Genomic DNA, 26,111 nt, shown 5'->3' with positions numbered 1-26,111 from the left:
ACCGGGCGACAAGCAGCCCAACCGGGCGACAAGCAGCCCAACCGGGCGACAAGTACGAGGAGCCGACAGACGTTCCAATAATGCGGGAAGTAGCGAAAAACCTTCCCGTACCCTCGAGAACACAGAAGCCAACACTAGTCCCGAAGGCACACGAAGGCGCAGGCGCACCCGAGATCAGAAGTCACGCAGAACCCCACCGAACGGGGAAACATGACAAAAACACCGTCCCAAAAAGGGGGGGGGGGAAACATCCACCCACAGGACGGAACCAACCGACTCAAAGGCCAAGGAACCGAGCCCGGGGAGGGGCCGACATCCAACAGCACGTACGGCGAGTGGGGAGGAAAGACCCCACTCCGCGTAACCACAAGCCCCGCCTAGAGGGGGATAAAAACCCCCACGGGGTCTAACGGGGCCAAGGCCCCCCCAAGTCAGCCCCTCCCCAGCCCCGGGAACCTACACGACAGGCCCCGGGGCCGAGCCGTTCCCCCAAAGCCCCGGCCGTACCAGAAAACCGGGGCAGCCGCGAAAACACTAAGGAAGGGAGCCCACTGGCAGACTCATACAACACGGCTGGAGGAACAGGCCCAAATGCCCCCGTCACTACCCCGGAAGGGGAATTCCCCGAGACTGCCCGAGTCTCAACACCACCAAAAACCCCGCCCCGAACCTACAGACCGTAAGGAACCGGATGCAGGCAGGGTGAACCAGGGGAAAAGACAAGGGGGCGTGGATGGCACCGAAGCAGCCAACACCCCCAAGTCCCAAAACGAACTACAACGGGGCAGCCCCGGGGCTCCCGGGGAGGAAACCACGAGAACGTTGCCACCACCAAGGCTCAAGTGCAACGCCCCTGCTGCCCGCACCCGCTGTGTTAGCACAACTGGGTAACCGAGCCACAACGAGCAACCAAACTCGCAGGACTCCGGGTCGAAGGTGTCACCGACCCCACAGGCAGCAGACGGAGGCAAAACAGAGAGTCACCCAGAGACAAAAGGTGAGAGCAACCCTCAAACTCGCTGGAAGCGAGGGGGGGGGCTCTGGGGTCACATCCATCGGACCCGCGCGCCCCCAGGGGTTTCCCAGGGTCCCGAGCGTTTACTTTAAGAGGACTCGCGCTCAGGTAGTCCCAGGCAGGGTACTGCTAACCGGCACCCAAAGCTACCAAACAACTTTCTAAGAGCTGAACCCCCGGGACGTGTACACTCACGGGGACCTAGCAGGGGGCACCACCAGAAAATACTCAGAACACAAGGGACACAAGGGGCAAGAACGAAGGCAGACCCCCCCCACCAGGTAGATAAACAAAAAGAAAAAGAAAACCCCGCAAGAGGACAGCGTACCCAAGCGGAACAGAGCCGGCCGCTATGATTGGGAAAGACAAGCTGCACAGTACCCCGCGCCCCACCAGTGCAAACACTGCCCCTTACTCTAAGGCGAACAAGGGAGACAGAACCCCCGAGCACACAAAGAGCGGCCGAAAACCAAGCAGTAAACGGCCAAGCAGGGGCAGGACCCAAGGAACTTGTGGAAGGTGGCCCCAAGCCCCAAGGGCAGTACTTACAGGGCACCTAGGGAAGGGAACCCTAGGCGCATGCAGCCCGAGTACTGAAGAATCACTCCCGGCTCACGCACCACCTAGAAAACAGACACCACACTCTAGGTACAGTGCTGAAACAACCACTGGAGCCGGAGCACATAACCATTGCCTATAGCATCAGCCGAAGAACTGATGGGTGGATAGCCGGCGTGGGAGGTCTGGGGCTCCCCCTTCCCCCTCCTGGGGAGGGGGGAGCTGCGCAGACAGCGGCGCGGTGACGTATGACGTCATACTAGTTTCCTTGTTTTCTGTTGAAGAGTTCTATTCACTAGTTCGGCTTAGGTAGCAATTTTCACCAGAATAGGGGTTTGTTTTGGAATGCTTACCTTTCTGGATGCTTGACCCGGTCGATGGCAGACATAGAATGCTTCCAACCACACGGGGGTTTCTATAGGCCATTGCTCCCCTTGCCTCTCTGAGGGGGCCAGGTTCTGGCTCGTGGTCCCCGGTAGGCCCTAGAACTCCATACACATGACTGATGCCAAAGTCTGACATTAGCATATCAGCCGGTAAAGCTCCGGGGAGCCGACGGGGCTCCCCCCAGAAAAGTTATTAGTTTAAAGTAAAACGGTGAAGAAAAGCAGTGCAATTGACTGAGTACCAACAGACAGACTTACTGCCAAACCAATATCTTACAGTGAATAAATTACTTAATCTTAAAATTAAAACTAAAGATTATTTAAAATGTTTTAATCTACTCTGACCAGAAAAATGCTGTAAAATGTGCATTTATATAAAATCTGAGCCCTACCCATAATATATAACACTTACATACTTGCACACATGTCCCCGTGTGTACATTATCCCCGAAATGCTGTACAGATTACTGGGTTTGGGCATAGTACAGTACTGTATATATACTTGCTTGATCTAGAATTCGAACATTCTGCTTATAACTTATTTTGTATGTACAGGTATGTACTTTTTGCTAAATGAACATTACATTCAGTTGTAGACATACACATGTACATACAGGCATATTACTAACACACTTGCATGGTGGGGAAGGGACACACTCAAGACCAAGCAGAAGGAAGAGTGATAATTATTAATTAATTATATCATTATAATAATTATTATAATAATAATTGTTGTATTTTATAATTACTGTATCACTTCCTTCTGCTTAGTCTTGAAGGAAGCTGGCCTTGGGTGAAAGAGGGATGTGACGATCTCTGTCTGGAACCTGTAGGTGCGGGACCGGGACGTCCACCTCCTGGGGCTCGTGCAGCCCAGGCTCTGCTTCAAGAGGCTGGAGTCGTTCTTGCTCTTGATGGGGTAGTTCTTCTCCGGCCCTGACCATGGCAGTCTCCGGGTTTGGCATCCCTGTGCCTTCTTTTACCAACTTCAAGGTCAACTCTGGAGCGCACAGTTCCTGCGACGGCGCTGGAACCAATTGTATTGGCATTTGCCTTTCCATTGGAGACTTCTGGTGCCGTGGAGAGGGGGGAAGCTAGGGACCTGCTGCTTGGGTAACAGCTTCTCCTCCATATCAACCTACCGTGGCTTTGCGCTCTGGAGAGGCCACTCCAGACTAACAACAAGAGTGCAACTCCATAGTCTCCTGAGACTGATGGATACCTACTACTGCATGGCTAAGTGTTGTATTACAGTAAAAAGGTAATTTTAAAATGTCAAACGACAGAGTAATAATCTTATCCACTGGAATAGCAAAATATTTTCCAGATACCACAAGGCAGAGCAGAAGCCAGACATCCACTTAGTGTCAAGGTTGAACCAGGAAATCTTGTCAAACTAGCCTGTATCAATTGCATGCAGATTATCTTGGTCATAACATTAGCTTAATGGCCAATCAACAAATATATTGTAGCCCTGAACATATATATTCCACAACTATAAATATTATAATCCTGGTTATAGTTACATTATATAGCCAGGACTATTTGAGTGTTGGTCCCAATAAACTTAAATTATGCTACTATTATACTCTATGTTATGCTATGTTATAGTTGCTTTTCTAAATTATACCTTAGTATTTTTATTCTGTTAATAATGTAAATAAACTACTGAACTGTTGCTAGAACTACTCACTCCATATTGTAATAGTCTATTATTGTTATCATTAAGTATCACATTTTTATTGTACTCATTTGTTATTTTTCTTGAACTTCCTCGTTTTGTTTGCTTTCTTCTCTTTTTAGTATAAAGTGCACACCAACCCCTTCACACTTTTAATGAATTTTTTCTAAATTAATTTTAAGTTTTGCTGCAAAAGCTTTGCATAATAGTGGTTTCATTAGTTTGTTTAACTCCTGTTCCTATAATTGTATGTTACTCCTATGTTCTTAGTACCCTGTATATACTGTACATTGTTTTGAACAAAAATTTGAACTTGAATTTGACTAAAGCAGACTCGTAAGTATATCTTTAAATTTATATATGCCCCATGGTAAGGTATTTAGTTTGAAGCTTATATTTCTTTCTTGAGACATAAAACTCTTACATTTAATAACGAATTTGCGTGAAATAAGCATTGTTCTGAGATGAATACTGCGGGTTTCGAGCTCGACGAGCGACGAAAACTGCCACTTTTATACAACTGCAAATATATTCGGTTTTACTCAAAATATTTGTCTGGTAGAGGTATTACATATAGATTCCATTTCTGTGTTTCTGCTGATTAATAAATAATGTTGGTTTAATAAGTTATCAAGATGTTTTCAACAATATTCTTTCGGCATTCGTCTATTCCAACATGGGTGACCATTTTGAAAATGTGATACATGGGTTAACCCATCCCATAGTTGGGTCAGTTACCATTATGGTTCGGAACACATATACACCGATAAATGGATGACAGGTCTTGGTGAATACTGTACTATGTATCCCTGTTCAACATACAGTATTTGCAGTCTCCGTGGTGTAGTGGTAAGACACTCGCCTGGCGTTCCGCGAGCGCTATGTCATGGGTTCGTATCCTGGCCGGGGAGGATTTACTGGGCGCAATTCCTTAACTGTAGCCTCTGTTTAACGCAACAGTAAAATGTGTACTTGGATGAAAAAACGATTCTTCGCGGCAGGGGATCGTATTCCAGGGACCATAGGATTAAGGACTTGCCCGAAACGCTACGCGTACTAGTGGCTGTACAAGAATGTAACAACTCTTGTATATATCTCAAAAAAAAAAAAAAAAACAAAAAAAAAAAAAAAAAAAAAAGTATATGAAATACAGATTATGACTAAAAAAATGGAAAATGCATTTCAACGCAGATGAACACATAAGTATATGTATATATACACCGTAATTGCAAATTACAAATGTTACTAAACCATATATAAAAAGTTTGTTACATAAATACTGTCTTATTTCCCCGTGTATTGGCCACAAATTGGCCTACGTACAGGTCAATAGGACTTCTGCAGTTTCCTTGACAATCATGTTCTTATGTTTTTAATACAAATATTACATTATAAGTTAAGGGGTCGTGTGGTGCGGTTGTCAGTGGTCGGGTCACGGGGTTAGTGGCCTTGGCACCACATAAGTGTTTAGACAAGGTTTCTTGTCTCGGCAGTTAGGCAACTGCTGTGGGTTATATTCTGAGGAATTGGTCTGGAGAAAGGACCTCAACAAACCTTAGGAACCTTAGGAAATGTAGATGTTTATCTCTCAATGTTTGGTAATGTTTATTGTTTGTGATGTGTGTATATGTATGTATTAACACGATGTACTGAACGGGGTGAGAATAGCTTGAGCTACCTCATCCCTTTGTGTGTATTTTACCTCAATAAACTTATTTCAATTTCAATCTCAATTTCAACAAACCTGCGTTCCTGCAAATTTGGAGGACTGGCTGTTGTTGTTGTGGTTGTGTTGGACACTTACACTACTCTGTCAGTCTACATTTTCTTTGGTTAACAATAACTTGGGTAAACTTTGGTATTCTTGGTGCATTTATGTGAATTTGCACGAGGGCCGCTATATCTCTAGTGACCTCGACGAGGACAGGAAGCCGACGTCTTGTCACAGGTCCCCTTATTTGCCCTGATGATTTTATCGAGCTGGCTTTTGAAATTCAGCATTCTTTCGGCATTTACGGCTTCGGTGGGGAGAAGGTTCCATGGGTTTGTAACCCTGTGAGTGAAAAAGCATCTCTTGTTGTCTGTCCTTCATATATTAAACGTATAGTGAGGTCGTCCCAAGGTAGACCTGCTGACCCTCCCAGGATGCTACTCCACAACACCTGACTAATTTTCAGGTACCTATTTACTGCTAAGTGAACATTTGCATTACGTGAAAGGAAACGTGCCCAATCATTTCTGTCCCGCTCGGGATTCGAATCCGGGATTCGCAATTCGACGTCGAGAACAATCATGAAAACGGCAACAGAGCCTACGCTCTGATGATTGTATATTGTTTCTGCTTAATAGTGTCTCTCAGAAGGGGGTCTACTTGGACCACCAAGGGGATGAATTTGAAGTCTAAGGGAAGGAAATTTGTCCAGGGGGAGAAAATGACAATTGTGGAGAAATATACGTAATTATGTTTCTATGTTATGTCTATCATATTTATGTTTTGTTGCAGTAATAATTGCTGTATATAAATTTCAAGAAAGAAAACGGATCTTTATCTGCAGTTGTAGGTTGCGCCCTGCCGTCACGCATATTTCTCCAGGTACCGGTAAATATAGATGTTTTTTGATAGTCCAGTATAGTTTGTTGTATGAGACGATTAAATATATTACTTTTAAGTATGTCTGGGTATGTTATATAAGGTAAGCATAAAGAAATAATGTTTATTTCAGGGAAAATAGTAAGAAGAAAAAGTTATGTCTGAAGAACTGCACAGGACGCTTGTAAATAGGGATTTAATATACCTGAATTTACCCGAAGGCCACCACGTCTAGTGATATGATTAATGGATTAAAAGCCGGTGGATTGCTAAAGGTTCCCCCATTATTCTTGAGGTGTACCCTAATTCTCGGTGTATATACACTGAGATTGATTGATTGTTGCTGCCTGAGGCGGCCACACTATATTATGTGCTCATCCTGCGAGCAGTCCTCCTCACACAAATCGTCGAACCACATACACCTTCAGATAGACAACATCAACATCACTAGTAAAAATGAATGAATGTTCCTTGGCCAAGGAACTTGTTCCATGTTCCATAGACAAGAGATTTAGTAGTACAGTCGTTCCCGACTCACAATCGGAAATTCTGGCTTCTATTCTCGGTCGGGACAGAAATGGTTGGGCGGGTTTCCTGTCACCTAATGTATCTGTTCACTTTGCAGTAAATAGGTACCCAGGAACTACTCAGCTTGTTGTGGGGTTACATCCTGGGAAAGGTCAGTAATTTGACCTTGAGGGGACCTCGATATAAGCATTGGCTGTCTGTACTCCGACACAATGAATTTTTATATAGCACACAGCCCAAAACATATCTAAAACTGTTAGTATGCTAAAAAAAATATATTATGGTCCCCACTCTGCTCTTATACTATACTACTCCCTAATCTTTATCTATTTAACTAATTTCATCTCATCCTCATTTCATCTCAACCTAATTTCATCCTCATAGTTTCCTACCTTGTGCTTCAAACTCACACTGTATCTTCTATTGCCCACTTCCCCAATATTAGTACTTAAGACATATATATCCTTACCAGTGTAATCACCTCTGTCAACTTATGTTGTAGTTATCTGTTGATATAAAATCCTTGCTACAATGTACCTTTTCATCTTACCTGATATGTTAGATTAAGGACCTGCCCGAAACGTTATGCCTGTTAGCGGCTTTGCATGAACGTAAAAATACCAAGCTTATATAATCTCACAAACCCATTGTACCTTCTTGCAAATAAATTATTATTATTATTAAAACGGAACATTAAGTTAATTTTACGAGCCGCTTTGATATTTAGCTCCTTGTAAATCTCAAAGATTATTATATCAACATAGCTCCTTTTAAATCACTCAAAGATTATTATATCAACTATTGCAACTTCAAACGCGGTTGTCTCTTCGTCAAGGACGATTATTTTTTTTATATACAAGAGTTCTCACAATCTTGTAAAGCCAGTTTGATATATTCAGATTAATGTGTAGTTGAACACAGTTTAGGTAAAGAAGGTTATAAATTATAAACAATATATTTGGTAAAAATAACTATATTAATGATGTAAAAAAATATGATGTTTAGAAATACATTGGTAGTTCTGTAGAGAAACAATACATATATTGCATACAAAATTTCATATATGGCAATTATATTAACAAACTAAAAATACATGCCAATAATTATAGCTGCGAACAGTATAGCAACTGATACATAATTTCTTTAGATGCTATTCTTTCACTTTTCAATTATTCGGTAACTACCAAATACTACATAATTTTCATGGCAAAACTTATTCATAGTACATAACCATCAAACTTGTACAAAATTTGTCGTTTTGCCTCTTATCTAACTTAATATTATTGTCATTTAAAATATGTAATTCTTATCTTATAAAAAATAGTGTGGTCGTTTTTAGACCTGCCAGCAAGTCTGCCGCAGTGACTAAATTTAGTCGTTATACAATTATGGTATATAGTAGCCTAGCACTGATATTCAGTAGCCTAGCACTAATATTCAGTAGCCTAGCACTAATATTCAGTAGCCTAGCACTAATATTCAGTAGCCTAGCACTAATATTCAGTAGACTAGTATTATGGCATACAGTAGACTAGCATTATGGCATACAGTAGACTAGTATTATGGCATACAGTAGACTAGTATTATGGCATACAGTAGACTAGCATTATGGCATACAGTAGACTAGCATTATGGCATACAGTAGACTAGCATTATCTCATACAGTAGACTAGCATTATGGCATACAGTAGACTAGTATTATGGCATACAGTAGACTAGTATTATGGCATACAGTAGCCTAGTATTATGGCATACAGTAGCCTAGTATTATGGCATACAGTAGCCTAGTATTATGGCATACAGTAGCCTAGTATTATGGCATACAGTAACCTAACACTGAGACACAGTAGCTAGCGCTTTAACATACAACAGCCCAACAGCGTAAATTCCTTAAATCTCTTGTAAGATCATTCACACAGCACCAGAACCACCGTTGCTACCAGCGCCATGGTTAAGGTTGGTCAAGGTGGCCTGGACGACTTTCTCAACCCGTTGCCTCATGTCTTGGCATTCTTCCTTGCTGGCTTCTGGGTTGTCGTGAAGCCATTTAATAGTTCTGTTACACTCGCTCACCACCTTCCCGTAGTTCTCTTCCATGAACCACTTTAAGTACTCACAATAACACCGCAACACGTTCCTCGATATGTTACGTTCTCGTCGTTCATCACTGTTCTTGGTTTTGATATTTTGTCTCTGATTTGGACCTTCCTCTTCACTGATGGGGGCCTCAATCATCTTCTTGTCTGTGTCGGGGGATCCTCCACAAGCACCTTCAGATGATTCGCGAATTTTCTTGATGATTGGGCTGCATATTCGATTTAATTTGTTCATTCTGTGCTCGAATTGGACCGTCTCGCCACGTTCATTGTCATCTAACCATTTGATTGCATCGTTGCAAGCTTCCAGCATAGTGTTTCTGTCGTCATCAGAAACATTGTTCTTAAACTTTCCTTCTTCCATAAAAGACTTAATATTAAAACAACAAAATTCTAGTGCACTTTTGGCAGAAATTCGTTCCCTTTGTTTTTCATCTTCAGCCTTGTATTTCTTTGCCTCTTGCGCCATACGCTCAATATCCCCTTTGCTCAGATGATCCTTATCTTCAAGGATGGTGATACTGTACGCTTTTGCAGTACTCATGCATAGTGCAGACAAATTCAGGATACCATTGGCATCGATAGAAAAGGTGACTTCGATTTGAGGTATACGTCGAGGTGCCAATGGAATACCAGTTAACACAAAGCGCCCAAGAAGCTTGTTGGCTACAACCTTCCAACGCTCTCCCTCGTAAACACCAAAATTTATATTCAACTGGTTATCTACAAAGGTGGAGAAATTATACTTTTTCTGCATTGGAATGGGTGTGTTGCGCTTGATAAACCCACTCTTCATGCCCTTGGGTGTCTCTATACCCAGGGAGAGGGAAGTAACATCTAATACAATGAAATGTTGAACAGGTGTGGACTTTCCACCACACAAAATAGCAGCCTGAACAGCTGCACCGCATGCCACGGTTTCATCAGGATTGATAGATTGATTCGGTTCCTTTCCGTCGAAAAAGTCTTTCAAACGCTTCTGGATCTTTGGGATGCGAGTAGAACCTCCCACAAGGATTATGTCGTGAATTTGGCCTTTGTCCATGTTCGCATCACTGAGAACTTTTTCAACTAAGTCAATAGAGGCAAGAAACAAGTCTTCACACAACTCTTCGAATTGAGCACGAGTGATCGATGAGTGGAAGTCAACACCTTCGAATGAGTCTATTTCTACAGTGGCACTTGTAGTGGAGGACAGTGTACGCTTCGCATGTTCACAAGCAATTCGGAGGCGAACAAGTGAACGCTTGCTTTCACCAACGTCTCTCTTGTACTTGAGCTTAAACTCTCGAAGGAAATGATTCATCAAACGATTATCAAAATCTTCACCACCCAAATCAGTGTCACCAGCAGTTGACTTCACTTGAAATTCGCCATCCCCGATGGTCAAAACTGATACATCAAGAGAACCACCGCCGAGATCGAAGATGAGCACATTGCGGTCATCAATAACATTCTTGTCAAAACCATAAGCGATGGCAGCGGCGGTGGGTTCATTAATGATATGCAGCACATTGAGACCAGAGATGGTTCCAGCGTCCTTGGTAGCCTGGCGCTGAGAATTATTGAAGTACGCTGGCACGGTAATAACTGCATCCTTCACTGTAGTTCCCAAATATGCTTCCGCTGTTTCCTTCATTTTCATAAGCAGCATTGAGGAAATTTCTTCCGGACAAAATTTCTTACTTACTCCTTTGTACTCTACTTGGATCTTGGGCTTCGCGTACTCATTGATGGCATTACAAGGCCAATATTTCATCTCAGGCTGGACGTTGTAGTCATCAAACCTCCAGCCAATTAATCTTTTTACATCAAAGATTGTGTTGTTTGGATTCGACACCACCTGGTTCTTTGCCGCATCACCAATGAGGCGTTCTGTGTCTGTGAAGGCCACACAGGAAGGCATGGTTCTGTTGCCCTGGTCGTTGGCAATTATTTCAACTTTGCCATTCTGGAAGACACTCACACATGAGTACGTAGTTCCCAGATCAATACCAATTGCAATTTTTGTGGAATTTTGTTGGCTCTGAAAAAAAAGAAAAAATCTTCAGCATGTTAAGAACCATAAGGATGAAGATTAGGCTTCAAAATTATTTAGCAAATAAAGTAAAAAGTAAAGTCGTCAGATACATGGATGTTTTTTCAATGTAAGAAATAGGAGGAGGACGTGTCTTTTTGAGACAAGATATGGAGACAGTTGGTAGGATGGATAATATTTTCACGGCTAATGGGGACAAACCCATTATTATATTTTCAGAGAGAATTGTGTTAGGAAGGGAAAATATGAGGAGATACGTGAATTCAGAGAAATCTCTAACAAATGCTGACGAAATGTGTAAATATTTAATTCAAAATTATCTACTACCTTAAATTTTAGCCAAATATCCACAGTTTGCTAACTGTAGGTAGTAAATGTGAGTGATTGTAACCTATCCACCGTTGCCCACTGGATGGGGGCGGTGTGCAGGATGAAACAATTAGATTATAAGAACATAAGAACATAAGAACAAAGGTAACTGGACCATACGAGGCAGCTCCTATCTATAACCACCCAATCCCACTCATATACATGTCCAACCCGCGCTTGAAACAATCGAGGGACCCCATCTCCACCCCGTTACGCGGCAATTGGTTCCACAAATCAACAACCCTGTTACTGAACCAGTATTTACCCGTCTTTCCTAAATCTATAAACATTCTATTTTTTTTCTTAAGTTCATACTAATTATAGGTTCACAACTAAGCTATATTAAATAATTGATTTTTAAGATTATCTTTACTTTACGATTATTATTAGTCTCTATTTTTTGCTATATATTATTCTTGTCAGTCTACTGATTTTTTCTTCTCTCTTAACCTAACTACTGTATCCTTCCTGGCTATCTACGGGAATCTTTGCTCTACTTCTAACTGTTTCTATTTTTGTGTACCTACGTTTATTGTTGTGTTTTGCTACAATTACTTTCTATTCACAGCAGTTTTAGTATTTAACTGTTCCTGTAATTGCTTATCTTATTGTATCGTGACATTATTGTATCTATATGCTTACTGACATTGATCCTGATCGAAATCTTCTGTCCCATACCCACACAAATCAGCACATTGATCATTATTGCAGGTATTACACGGCAAATCTTGCAAAAAACAAACTCCCAAATAGCACCTGCTTATCAGTTTACAACCAAAATGTTAGGTCACTTGGTAAATATTTTGATGGTATAAATGCACTACTCACAGCACTAGGTACTAAATTATCAAATTATCACTTGTGGTCGGTCTCGAACCCATTGTTGATGTAACAATATTAAATTTTGTTTAATAATGATTAAACAATGATTAAATGCTCTGCAAATCAAGGGGCCCAGAATGTGGAATGACCTTCCCAACCATGTTAAAGACTGTACCTCTCTCAACCAGTTTAAGATAAAAACTAAACACTACCTAATAAATTCCCTGTAATCTACCTCACTCCTCTATTGTCAACCCATGTCTGTTATTTTCTTTTTTTTAATCAACACTGTTTGTCAACCTATTGTATTTGTGCTGCTTTTTCAGTCATGTTCCCCCTTTTTTTTATCTTTATTTGTATTTGTTCTCAACACTTTTTATTCTTTATGCTCAATTAGTATTAAGTTCTAGATATTAATGTTTTTCTTGCCCGAAACGCATTGCGTAATAGTGGCTTTAGGCATTGTATGTACTAGCTCTATCTATATATCAATCCATTAATGTAACATCACTTGTATGTATATACCTTACCTGAATAAACATCTGTTGTAACGATCTCATTAAGACTAACCTGCTTAGCTAAATAAATTTTGGTGTTCAGTCCCTGAGCCCATTATGTGCATCTAACCCTTATCACCATCCAGAACAGGGTGGGTATGGGGTGCACAATAAATAAACTAAAACTAAACTAAAGGCGTGAACAGCATCCTTGTTGTAACAATACTAAATATGGGGGATGGGGAGCTAAAATTAAAATAAATAAATAAAATTAAAATAAAATAAAAAATAAAATTCATTAAAACGAATTTGAAAAGGTCTTGAAAGTCAGCATAAACAGCTTTAAGGGGGTAAGTGAGTGGGTTTTAAACTTTGAGGACTAATTCAGATGATCCAAATATTAGCATTAAAATTTGCAAAGGGTTTATCAACTATAATTATTCCAGAACTAAGTTGACTCTTATACCAGCAACGGTTGAGGGCCACAGGGCTAACAACACTGCAAACCTGATTGAACTCATCGAAACTTTTTAAAATACTGAACAATTTGGAGGATGTTCCCCCAGATAATTTCTTCAAAAAGCGAGGTGTAACACAAACAAGGACACGGGAGATCCCCATCACATAGGGTGCAGTCGCACCTCCACAGATCTCCAGTATCAGCTCTTGATACTGGTAATGGCTCAAAAGGGCCACCACTTACGGGCTATTCATGCCCGTGCCACCTTTTGGGTGGCTTAATCTTCATCAATCACAAACAAGGAGCTGTTGTAAAGCCAAAATTTAGCTGAATTTCAAAATCCAACTTGATAAAATCACTAGGCCGCAAAATCATTAAAATCACAGCCGCCAGTTTCCTGTCCTTGTAGATAATTAGTTCTCGACGAGAACTAATTATCTACCTGAAAGGTAAATTTAGGTTGATAATTAACATGGATCTGAAACTGGTTAAAATACAATGCACAAAATGTTCGTAATAAGATCAGTGATGATAGTAGAATTGTTATACAAGTTATAATGTTAGCCTTAAAATGACTAAAGTGTTATAAACTTACAGTTAACGCCATAGTTGGTAGCTGACACCTGCGACAAACGTAATTCCTCGGGAGGACACACTCACTAGGCTCTGAGAGCTGAAGACTGACTGAGCCTACCTATCAGCCTAGGGCCTTATATAGGCCGCAGGCTGCCCAGTTTCTATATACTGTTGCTTCCATACTCATAGGGATTATAAAGTCTACATAGTCTATATAAGGTCACGACCTTATATAGGCTATATGTCGCAAGTACATGACCTTATATTGCTTATTTGTTGCTAGCATATGACCTTAATTTGGTTATATGTGGCCAGTACATGATATTTACTACAGGGGTCAACATTTGACCTTGCTTGGCCCTTCAGTAGATTACTGCATGACGCAGGCGATGAGTCACAATAACGTGGCTGAAGTATGTTGACCAGACCATACACTAGAAATTGAAGGGACGACGACGTTTCGGTCCGTCCTGGACCATTCTCAAGTCGATTGTGCATGACCGCATGTACTGCATGACCTTACTCAGTTATACAGTAAATGACCTCCGACCTTACTTGTCACTGTACTCCCTAATGATATCCAATAACAGTATCTATGGTGCCAATGTTAGTGTACTCCCTAATGATGTCCAATAACAGTATCTACGGTGCCAATGTTAGTATACTTCCTAATGATGTCCAATAACAGTATCTACGGTGCCAATGTTAGTGTACTTCCTAATGATGTCCAATAACAGTATCTACGGTGCCAATGTTAGTGTACTCCCTAATGATGTCCAATAACAGTATCTACGGTGCCAATGTTAGTATACTTCCTAATGATGTCCAATAACAGTATCTACGGTGCCAATGTTAGTGTACTCCCTAATGATGTCCAATAACAGTATCTACGGTGCCAATGTCACTGGACTCTCTAATCAGGACTCTACATCCTGCCTTTAGGTCCCTAACTACTAAAGGGAATTGTCAGGAGAAAACGCCAAGCCATTACGAATATATAGTACTTGGAAGGGATCAGGATAAGGATTTGGTCTTAGCTACTGAGACATCACAATAAACATGTAGAATTTTTAATTCAGGTATTTTCTCATTATATGTTGTCTTCATCTATCCTGTCTCGAACATACTCTTTTTCTTTAGTATGGGAAAAATCTTTTGCTTTATATTCCTTTCCCGGTTGTGTAAACTGCTTCTTAGGTAATAGTTTCTTAAGATATAATGTCTTGCATTCTTGAAAGACCATATCAAGTTAAAGTACGTTTATTGAGACAATAAAATACATCTCAAAGGGATAGAGAGGCTTAGGCTATTTCTATCCTCTTCTGCTTCAAATCCCTCAAGGGGCGCACAAATCCAGTGAGTACTAATCCACAAATCACATAACAAGAATTACATTGCATACAGGACCGTATTTTGTAACATTAAAACATAAATATATCTTATATTATATATATAAGATTGACTTATTGATAAAGATTAAGCCATCCAAAAGGTGGCACGGGCATGAATAGCCCGTAAATAAATATCTCGTGTATCCTCTCTTATTATACCTTAAAATTCATCATTCACTTCTTCCCGCCTTTTGAACTGAGTGGATTAATTCATTAACTCCGCCGCCTTTCATTAGTCTAGTTGCTTTATCCCTTTATAAACTTTATCCCCAGTACTTGGAAACTTCAATTCCACCCTCATTATCTTAATCATAGTATTTCTTGGGCATCCTAAGATTATTCTCATGACTTCATTTTGTAACATTTGTAGTGTCTGGGTCTTTAGAGAATATAAACAATGTTGTTGTTTTAGATTTAGCTACTCAGAACGAAATATCCATGTAGCACGGGCTATGGTGAGCCCGTAATTGAATTCGGTTATTCGCGATAACCTTGTTACTGTGATATACATAATAAGATTGATAAAGATTAAGTCACCCAAGAGGTGGCACGGACATGAATAGCCTAAAAAATACATAATAAGAAAGTTTTGCTCTAAATACACATGTGGAAGGAGTGAAGTGAAGGGTCGAGGGAATATGGGGCAATCAATCACAGGGGTAAAGAATTGCGGAACTAAGGTAGGAATAAAGGGAAAGGGCCAATCAAACATTGGATAAGGCGTTGCGTCAAACTCTTAAATTTCATTAATCTATACATCTCTGATAACTTCTTTGATTTAAGATACTTCCTTCTTTTCTGAAGATACGCTTGTGGTAGGGGATTTTAATGCCAGACATCCAGCTTTTGTCTTGAAGCTCTCTTGAAGTAAAGGACGGTAGAAATTGCCTAAGCTACTCCATCCCTTTGAGATGTATTTTATTGTCTCAATAAACGTACTTGAACTTGATTTAGGGATTAAGGGGTAAAGCAAACAATAATGCTTGCAGATGGTGCCACATTTGGAAAGAAATGGATATACCCATAAGAGTTTAGAAGCTGAGATGAACTGACTGTTGGGTCAATTTCGGAAGAGATTACAACCTCTGAAGTTCAAGTAAGTTTATTGAGAAAATAAAGTACTTCACAAAAGGATAGAGTAACTTAGGCTATGTCTACCCTCGTCTATATAAGATCCCTTAAGGGGCTCACAAACCCATACAGTACACAATTATTAATCATATTCTATATTTAACATTCCAATGGTAAACACATGGCATACTGTGAGATCTCTTATTGATTATGCTGCCCATCTCATGTCTTGTTTTGGTAAAGGCTGACTTAACAAGTTGGAGAAGGTACAAAATGAAGCTATGAGAATAATCCCAAGATTATTCTCATGACCCAAGAAATACTATTACTGAGATAATGATTATATTGAACTTACAGAGTATTGGGGATAGAATTTCAGAGATAAATGAAGCTTCGGCTATCAGACTAATAAGAGGCGAGGGAGCTGATGAATTAATCCTCTCACTTCAAAAGGCGGAAAGAAATGAATAATGCACGTGAAAACATAATAAGATTACACACACAAATCACAATAGCATGATACATCATTTCTTCAGTTAACTTGATTCTTATGAACAAATCTTTATATATTATGATTCTTATATTCTTATGTTCAATGAACACAGTTTAGACAGGTTACTGAGCAATAGGCTTGGTAAAAAATGACTTTATTAGTGATGCAACACACATGTATAAACTTAAAAACTTATAAACTTAAATTACAGATATAAACCCTACTAAAAGATATAATTCGGGAAATTGCAGCATCTTTTAATACAAAAATCCTAATAGAAATAACCACGGAACATTTATTAACAGCAAGTGTCAAACATAAATGTATTCTTATGGAAACATTCACTTGAAGATTAATAAGTAATTGTAACAATCAAACTAACAAAACATACATAGACCAACGGTCCTCCCTCTGCCTTAATGTGACACTCAGGGCTGTGTTGGAGGCCTATGCACTCTGCCTTAAACTGTATATGGTTTAAATACCGATTTATCTAGTGAACTTGTTCTCCTGGATACTTAATGTAGTCAATAAAGTATTTTCATTGTGGCCCCACCTTCAGTAACACTTTAAATAACACAGTGTACATGGGTTGAGTGTGGCAAACATTAGGCAGAAGGCGAGACAACCCCTGACAAGTTTGAGGGTTAAATTTCTTCATCCATGACACTACATGAACGGGCCATCCAGAACATTCGGGTTTACTGTTTTGTTATCACAAATGTGACCATTACATAATTTCGATAACTGACATTCAAATGACTTCAATTCAAAATTCAATTGAAACAAAATTCCCAGGGGACAATGGGGGACCTTTGACAAGCTGCTCTCTTTATGTCTCCATCACAATCATGGTGGCCCTCAATTCAGAAAAAATATATTGTAGTTCTCAGTATCCATCGTCTACCTCGCTCCCTACTCTATATTGAGTTCCAAATCTGTTCTATTTCTTGTTTTTTGTGATCGAATTCTTCCTTCTCGGCAAGTTGATTTTCGTCCAGCCACTTTATTGTTTTATTGCAAGCGTCCACGACTTTGTTAAGGACCTCCTCAGAAACTTTGTTCTTGTAGTCCGGTTGTTTCACAGTTGACTTGATATTATAACAGTAGTTCTCGAGGGAGTTCTTGGCAGAAATACGATCCCTTTGCTTCTGATCTTCAACCTTGAACTTTTCTGCTTCTTGAACCATGTGTTCAATTTCCTCCTTGGTTAGGCAACCCTTATCATTGGTAATAGTGAGCGTGTCCAACTTGCCAGTGGTCGTCTGCACAATACACACGTTCAGGATGCTGTTGGCATCAATATCAAAGGTAACATCAACATTTTGTTCTCCTCGAGGTGCTGGAGGGACGCCAGTTATTGTAGTCTCCCCTAGAAGTTGGTTATCGTTTGTCATTGCTCGCTCCCCCTGGTAAACTTTTATGAGGATTTCTGTCTGATTATCTACACTAGTGATGAAAGTCTGTGTCTGCTTTGTTGGGATGGTTGTGTTGCGATTAATTATAACTGAAAATACTCCTCCAAGTGTCTCTATACCCAGAGAGAGGGGAGTTACGTCATGTAGGATCAAACTGTTCACAGCTTCAGACATGTCACCACACAGATTATCAGCCAGAACAGCTGCACCATACGCTACAGCTTCATCAGGATGGATAGACTTGTTCAGTTCCTTTCCATTGAAGAAGTCTTGCAAAAGCTTTTGGATCTTTGGGATGCGAGTAGAACCTCCCACAAGAACTATATCATCAATTTGGGCTTTGTCCATTTTTGCATCATGAAGAGCTTTTTCAACTATCTCTAAAGTAAGAAGAAACAAGTCCGCACACAACTCTTCGAAACGAGCACGAGTAATTGATGAATAGAAGTCCATTCCATCAAAGAAAGAGTCTATTGCTATACTGGCCTGAACTGAAGAGGATAAAGCATGCTTTGCACGGTCACAGGCAAATCTGAGACGGACAAGGGCACGCTTGTTTTCAGTTGGATCTTTCTTGTACTTGCGCTTGAACTCTTGAATGAAGTGGTTTACCATACGGTTGTCAAAGTCTTCACCACCCAAATGAGTGTCACCAGCAGTCGACTTTACTTCGAAGATGCCATCCTCGATGGTCAAGATGGACACATCAAAAGTACCACCGCCAAGATCGAAAATGAGTACATTGCGCTCACCACCAACTTTCTTGTCGAGACCATAAGCGATGGCAGCGGCGGTGGGTTCATTAATGATACGCAGCACGTTGAGACCAGAGATGGTTCCAGCGTCCTTGGTAGCCTGGCGCTGAGAATCATTGAAGTACGCTGGCACGGTTACAACTGCATCCTTCACTGTAGTTCCCAAGTATGCTTCAGCAGTTTCCTTCATTTTCATTAGCACCATTGAGGAAATTTCTTCTGGGTAGAAAGTCTTGACGCCTCCTTTGTACTTAACTTGAATCTTTGGCTTTGAGTTCTTATTGATAACATTGAAAGGCCAATGTTTCATGTCAGCCTGGACATTGTGGTCATCAAATTTCCTACCAATTAGTCTCTTTGCATCAAAAACTGTGTTGTCTGGATTCATAGCCACTTGAATCTTTGCCGCATCACCAATGAGGCGTTCTTTGTCGGTGAATGCCACATAGGAAGGCGTGGTTCTGTTGCCCTGGTCGTTGGCGATGATTTCAATCTTTCCATGCTGGAACACACTCACGCATGAGTACGTAGTTCCCAGATCAATACCAACTGCAGTTCTCTTGGCCATTTTCGTATTCTGAAACAAAAAATACAGCATGAACATTTTGAAGTATTTCATTTACATTTATTGTGTAGCCGTCCAATACTTTTATGTGGTGCAGCACATAGGGAAATCAGAGGTCTTGATCTGAAATATATTCGATCACATCTTAAGGGTGGGGAAGGACGGGGCTGGGGAACCATCACCAGTGTCATAACAGACTGCGGTCTGTGAGGCCGCAGTGTCTTCCGGGCAACACCGGGCAGACAAGACATCCAGATAAACCAGTAGCCTGGGGGGCCGCAGTTTCACCTAGGCTTCACCGGGCGGACAAGACGTCTGGATAAACCCGCGGCCTGGAAGGCCGGGTTGAATAGAATTCTATGACCAGGCAACAAAAATTAGGCAGGAAAGAGAAGGGTGGGCCGACTGCATTTTCCTGGACTGCCAGAAAGCCTTTGACACAGTACCCCATAAAAGGCTGTTAAAAAAGTTGGAACAACAGGTAGGAGTAAAAGGGAAGGTACTCCAGTGGATAAGGAAGTACTTAAGCAACAGGAAACAGCGAGTAACGGTGAGGGGGGAGACATCAGAGTGGCGAGATGTCACCAGTGGAGTCCCACAGGGCTCAGTACTTACCTTGAGGTGCTTCCGGGGCTTAGCGTCCCCGCGGCCTGGTCGTCGACCAGGCCTCCTAAACCCATTCTTGGACCCATCCTGTTTCTAATATATGTAAACGATCTTCCGGAGGGTATAGACTCGTTCCTCTCAATGTTTGCTGATGATGCAAAAATTATGAGAAGAATCAAGACGGATGAAGATAGACAGAAACAACAGGATGACCTGGACAATTCCTCCAGTTTGGAGGAATTGAATTTAGCAGCCATTGGATTCCTCCAATGGCTGCTAAAGTTCAACTCAGGAAAATGTAAGGTAATGAAGTTAGGCGAAGGGAGCAGGAGGCTGAACACAAGGTACCATCTGAGAGGTGAAATCCTGCAAGAGTCAAATAGAGAGAAAAATCTGGGGGTTGATATCACACCGAACCTGTCCCCAGAGGCCCACATCAAAAGGATATCATCAGCGGCATATGCTAGACTGGCCAACATAAGAACTGCCTTTAGAAACTTGTGTAAGGAATCGTTCAGGACCCTGTATACCACTTATGTCAGACCAATCCTGGAATATGCAGCTCTAGCCTGGAGTCCATACCTAGTTAAACACAAGACAAAGTTAGAGAAGATTCAGCGGTATGCCACTAGGCTCGTCCCGGAACTGAGAGGTATGAGCTACGAGGAAAGGCTAAAGGAGCTGAACCTCACGTCTTTGGAAAACAGAAGAGTAAGGGGAGACATGATAACCACCTACAAAATTCTCAGGGGACTTGACAGGGTGGACAAAGACAAACTCTTCAGCACGGGTGGAACACGAACAAGGGAACACAGGTGGAAACTTAGTACCCAGATGAGCCACAGAGACATTAGAAAGAATTTTTTCAGTGTCAGAGTAGTTAACAGATGGAATGCATTAGGCAGTGATGTGGTGGACGCTGACTCCATACACAGTTTCAAATGTAGATATGATAGAGCCCAGTAGGCTCAGGAATCTGTACACCAGTTGATTGACAGTTGAGAGGCGGGGACCAAAGAGATAAAGCTCAACCCCCGGAAGCACAATTAGGTGAGTACAATGCGGAGGACACTGAAGGAGGACCAATCAGTGTCTCACAGATTAAAGAGCAAATCAAGAAGAAAATACTCCCAACTATCAAAAGTAGCCAGAGCCAAAATAGTGGAAGGCAGACCCTCTGTGATGTGGTACGAATAAGCTATAATGTACTTCTTTCTTCCACTTTATGTATGACACTTTACTTTCATTATTTCACCATATATAACACCACCCACCTGGTTATCACCACTGATAGCCAGGTGGGTGGCCTGGCTATCACTGCAGCCACTTGTACTCACTGGAGGAGCCACACGTACTCACTGGAGGAGCCACTTGTATTCACTGGAGGAGCCACACGTACTCACTGGAGGAGCCACTTGTATTCACTGGAGGAGCCACACGTACATTCTAATGTACATTCTAATAATATAGCTAAAAGTATAAAAATTCTTAAAAGCTTAAATAAACATTTATGTAATAATGGTTCCAAAAGCTGACCCAGTGGACACGTCTCTTGCTGCCTCACTGGCACAGACTCACACGTATGATAGGAACATATCCTGTCCACTGATGACAAGCCCCGACCCTCATACACCATACAGTCTACACCATACAGTATACATACACCAGCATACAATACTATCATACATTCTACTACATTACCAAATACATCATTTATATTATCAATGTCTATGCAATTCTCTCATACAAATGCTACCATCTGAGATGGGTGTATGAAGTATGTTCACTGAGAGTGTAATCATAAGCATTACCTGGGTCGTAACAGTATTCACTAGAGGAGCCACATGTACTCATTAGAGGAGCCACATGTACTCATTAGAGGAGCCACATGTACTCATTAGAGGAGCCACATGTACTCATTAGAGGAGCCACATGTACTCATTAGAGGAGCCACATGTACTCATTAGAGGAGCCACATGTACTCATTAGAGGAGCCACATGTACTCATTAGAGGAGCCACATGTACTCATTAGAGGAGCCACATGTACTCATTAGAGGAGCCACATGTACTCATTAGAGGAGCCACATGTACTCATTAGAGGAGCCACACGTACTCATTAGAGGAGCCACTCGTACTCACTGGAGGAACCACACGTACTCATTAGAGGAGCCACACGTACTCACTAGAGGAGCCACACGTACTCACTGGAGGAGCCACTCGTATTCACTGGAGGAGCCACTCGTACGTACTGAGGAAGCACATGGCCTGTATTGTTGTGGTAACTGTTGCCAACTCAGTATTCAGTTTTACATCCAAGAAAAGCTTTTAAAAAATCTATAATTTTCCCATATATACATCTAAAAAATCTAAAAGTATATATTACTAATCTTACAGCTCAATTTGTGAAAATATTAATAATAACACTGAGTTTTAATGAAGTAATAGACTAAATGAAGGTGTGGCAGCGGTCAATTTATGGGGAGCGTTGGAAATACATTGGCTGCGCATTTTGCCTGTCCTCTTTTGTGCTGGGCTGGGCCTACCTAGGCCTCCAAGGGCATAAATATTCCTGCCCGTATACCTGAGGCCTCTTCCTCCGCGGCCATACCTGATTTACATGATTTAGAAGAGGGCCACTATTCATAGTGACCTCGACGAGGATAGGAAACCATCGGCTTATCATAGGTCCCCCACCATTAACACAGTTTTGGCATTTACGGTTTTGGCGGGTAGGCGGTTCCATGGGCTTATAACCCTGTGGGTGAAAATACAAAAACAACAAATACAAATACAAATATTTATACAGGCAAAGTACATACATACAAGGTGAAATACAAAAGTTGATGGATTTATAGACAGAGCTAGTACATACAATGCCTAAAGCCACTATTAAGCCACAAAGTGTTTCGGGCAGGAAAAACACTAAGACTAAAACTTAATACTAATTGAGATTAAAGTATAAATTGTGTTGAGAAAAAATAAGAAAAAATGAAAAAAAGGGGGGGGGGAACATGGCAGAAAAAAAGCAAAATATAATTTGGTCAACAAACAGCATTGTTTAAAATCGTAGACATGGGTTGACATTTAGGGGTAAGGTAGGTTACATTGAGTTAATTAGGTGGTACTTAGTTTTTATCTTAAACTGGTTGGGAGAGGTACAGTCTTTAACATAATTGGGAAGGTCATTCCACATTCGAGGTCCCTTGATTTGTAAAGCATTTCTAGTTTGACTAAGTCGTACTCTTGGAATATCAAATAGGTATTTGTTTCTGGTGTGGTGCTCATGGGATCTGTTACAACCTTCTAGGAAGCTTTTAAGGTCAGGACTGACATTACAGTTCAGCGTTTTATATATATAAAATACACATGAGAGGATGTGCAGTGACTTAATATCTAACATATTCAGAGATTTGAGTAAGGGTACCGAGTAATATCTGGGGCCAGAATTAGATATTGTCCTAATAGCAGCTTTGTATTGAGTAATTAGAGGACGTAAATGATTTTGGGTAGTAGAACCCCAAGCACAAATACCATAGTTGAGATAAGGATAGATGAGAGAATAATAGAGTGTCACCAGGGCAGGGCGAGGTACATAATATCTGATCTTAGAAAGAATGCCAACAGTTTTTGAAACTTTTTTTTATACATTTAGAATGTGTCCCTGGAAATTCAGCTTGAGGTCAATGAGAACGCCAAGGAATTTGCCATCTACTTTGTTACAAATTTGGGTATTGTTAATCCTGAGATTTATTTGATTTGAGGATTTATTGCCAAACAAAATATAGAAAGTTTTGTCAATATTGAGGGTGAGTTTGTTGGCAGTTAGCCAGTGATGGACTTTGCATCATCTTGCATCTCTTGCTCTATATCCTACATTGTGGCTTGTTGAGCTTGAACCCATTGCTCCTTGTTTGTGTTGCATTTGATCTTTTGAAGATATTGTTGGGATCAGCATCCTCCAACTTGTTCAATATTTTAAGTTTCAATGAGATCCGGCCTGTCATGCCAGGGTTTGCAGTGTTGTTAGGCCTGTGGCCCTCAACTGTTCCTGATACGAGAGATCCCGGAATGACTTCTGCTGCACTTTCTCCAGAGCAGCTGTCCTTCTGAGAAGGGGGTCTCCATGCTTGGATACAGAAATCCAAATGGGGGCGCACCAGAGATTTATACAGTTGAATCACTACCTTCTTTTCATTAAAAAGTCAAAGGTACGCTTGATTATTCCAAGGGTTGTGCAGCTGTTAGTGAGTGGTTTTTTTAACATTTAATCCCTAAATTTGCTAAATATTAACTCCCTCCACACATTCTCTTGTGTCAACTACATTTATAAAACCCTGTTCTTAAATGCAAACCATGCTCTGAAACTCTCCCTGGCCAGATGTAATAGGACCCATTATCACCACACCAGAAATAAATATCTCTTTGATATCCCCAGGGTCAAACTTAATCTGTGTAAACATTCTATGCAAATTAAAGGACCTAGTCTATGGAACTCACTCCCTAGTGAATTGAAAAACTGTAAAACTTTTGCCTTATTTAAAAGCAAAACCAAAAAGTACCTAACTTCATCTTCTTAGTTTCCTACACTGAGCTTTAAATTTGCTCTGTACCTAGTGTTACCCAATCTCCTAATTTTTATGTAATATCAAACAACCTTATCATTGTGTTCATTGCTGTCTTCTTTTATGTGCTAGCCATATGCTGTATTGTGACTACCAATTTTTGTCAACTACCATTCAAGCTGTCATTGCAACCAATCTTATATTGTTTCTGCTGTTTTGTGCCTACCAATTTTTTTGTCAACTACCATTCAAGCTGTCATTGCAATCAATCTTAGCTACCTATGTGCTTTAATATACTGTACCTACAATTTTCTCTCATCTTTTTTTCATTTCATGTAATCTGTTATCATTTTTTGTCTATAATTTTGCAAGTATTTACCTCCTTAAAATTTTCTTAGATTAAGGACCTGCCCGAAACGCTGCGCGTGCTAGTGGCTTTACAAGACTGTAATTACCATATTTGTATCCTCACATTCCTTATGTACATTCTTGTATATGCATAAATAAATAAGTAAAAAATAAAATAAAGTGGTGGATTTTGACTGCAAGGTTCTTTTCTTCAATGTGCTGTAATGTGATGCTATTAATTTGGTAGTTGTGGCGTGGGTTGCTATGCCCCCACATTTGTCGATATTAAAAAGCATTTGCCAGTCTTTTGACCATTTGTGGAATTCATGTAGATTTTTTTTAAGTCTACAATATCATTATCATTTCCCACCTTACCATAAATCTTTGTGTCATCTGGAAATTTGATGATGTAATTTGTAATATTTTCATCTGTTATTATTGTATATGACAAAAAGGGTTGGCCCTAAAATGGACCCCTGAGGTACCCCACATACCATATTTCTCCATTCAGATTAGACGTTCCCATTTAGCATGACTTTATTTTCTGTTTCAACCAGAAACAATTTTTTTTTTTAATAAACCCATGGAACCGCCTACCCGCTGAAGCCATACATGCCAAAACGTTTGAACTATAAAATCTAGGTGCAGCTGGAAGTGCATGCAGTTGTCCTGACAATGGGCGATGGATTATATTATACTAGAATGGTTACCTCGAGGTAACCTCGAGGTAACCATTCTAGTATAATATAATCCATCGCCCATTGTCAGGACAACTGCATGCACTTCCAGCTGCACCTAGATTTTAAAGTTCAAACGTTTTGGCATGTATGGCTTCAGCGGGTAGGCGGTTCCATGGGTTTATTAAAAAAAAAAATGTGAAGCTGAAAAAGCATCGACAATTATGGCGACAAATAAGGAGAGGTGGACGACATTTAGGGCGACAAATAAGAAGTCGGGGACGACAGTTATGGTGACAAATAAGGACGACATTTAGGGCGACAAACAGGGAAAGACGACATTTAGGGCAAGAAATATGAAGAGGGGGACGATATTTAGGTCAACAGAGTGGGGGGGGGGTAATATTTAGGGCAAAAAATAAGGAAAAGGAGAGGACGACATTTAGGACAACAAATAAGAAGAGGGTCAAGGGAAGACGTTTAGGAGGACAAATAAGGAGAATGGGGTGAGGAGGGGCAATAGTTAGGGGCGTCAAATAAGGAGGGGAAGAGAACGACATTTAGGGCGACAAGCAAGGACAGGGGTGAGGGACGACAAACAAGGAGTG

The 26,111-nt window shown here is 40.8% G+C and overlaps 2 protein-coding genes across 3 annotated transcripts; both read right to left on the bottom strand.

Moving 5' to 3' along the window:
* Nucleotides 1–8,634: 8,634 nt before the first annotated feature.
* LOC123775012 (heat shock cognate 71 kDa protein-like) lies at nt 8,635–11,521 on the bottom strand. The gene has a single exon (XM_045769740.2). It carries the CDS (start codon nt 10,758–10,760, stop codon nt 8,670–8,672), a length of 2,091 nt encoding a protein of 696 aa, XP_045625696.2. The 5' UTR covers nt 10,761–11,521; the 3' UTR covers nt 8,635–8,669.
* Nucleotides 11,522–16,709: 5,188 nt separating this feature from the next.
* On the bottom strand, nt 16,710–22,139 carry LOC123775013 (heat shock cognate 71 kDa protein-like). Of its 2 annotated transcripts, none has more exons than XM_069318964.1 (2): nt 22,122–22,139; nt 16,710–19,321 (listed from the first exon to the last, which is right to left on the bottom strand). In XM_069318964.1, the coding sequence occupies exon 2, from the start codon at nt 19,310–19,312 to the stop codon at nt 17,492–17,494; it is 1,821 nt and encodes a 606-aa protein (XP_069175065.1). In that variant the 5' UTR covers nt 19,313–19,321; nt 22,122–22,139; the 3' UTR covers nt 16,710–17,491. The 2 variants fall into 2 exon arrangements, with proteins under 2 accessions (XP_069175065.1, XP_069175064.1); XM_069318963.1 differs by lacking the exon at nt 22,122–22,139 and adding an exon at nt 21,253–21,499.
* Between the last annotated feature and the right edge of the window lie 3,972 nt (nt 22,140–26,111).

The sequence above is a fragment of the Procambarus clarkii genome, chromosome 92, assembly GCF_040958095.1.
Source record: "Procambarus clarkii isolate CNS0578487 chromosome 92, FALCON_Pclarkii_2.0, whole genome shotgun sequence".
In the NCBI taxonomy this organism is placed as follows: domain Eukaryota; kingdom Metazoa; phylum Arthropoda; class Malacostraca; order Decapoda; family Cambaridae; genus Procambarus; species Procambarus clarkii.
Note: the sequence above shows the minus strand (reverse complement) of the source record. Positions and strands in the feature narration are given on the sequence as shown.

Excerpts from the sequence above, each read along its gene's own strand:
- LOC123775013 (XM_069318964.1), bottom strand. The coding sequence starts at position 19,312 with ATGGCCAAGAGAACTGCAGTTGGTATTGATCTGGGAACTACGTACTCA.
- LOC123775012 (XM_045769740.2), bottom strand. The coding sequence starts at position 10,760 with ATGCCTTCCTGTGTGGCCTTCACAGACACAGAACGCCTCATTGGTGAT.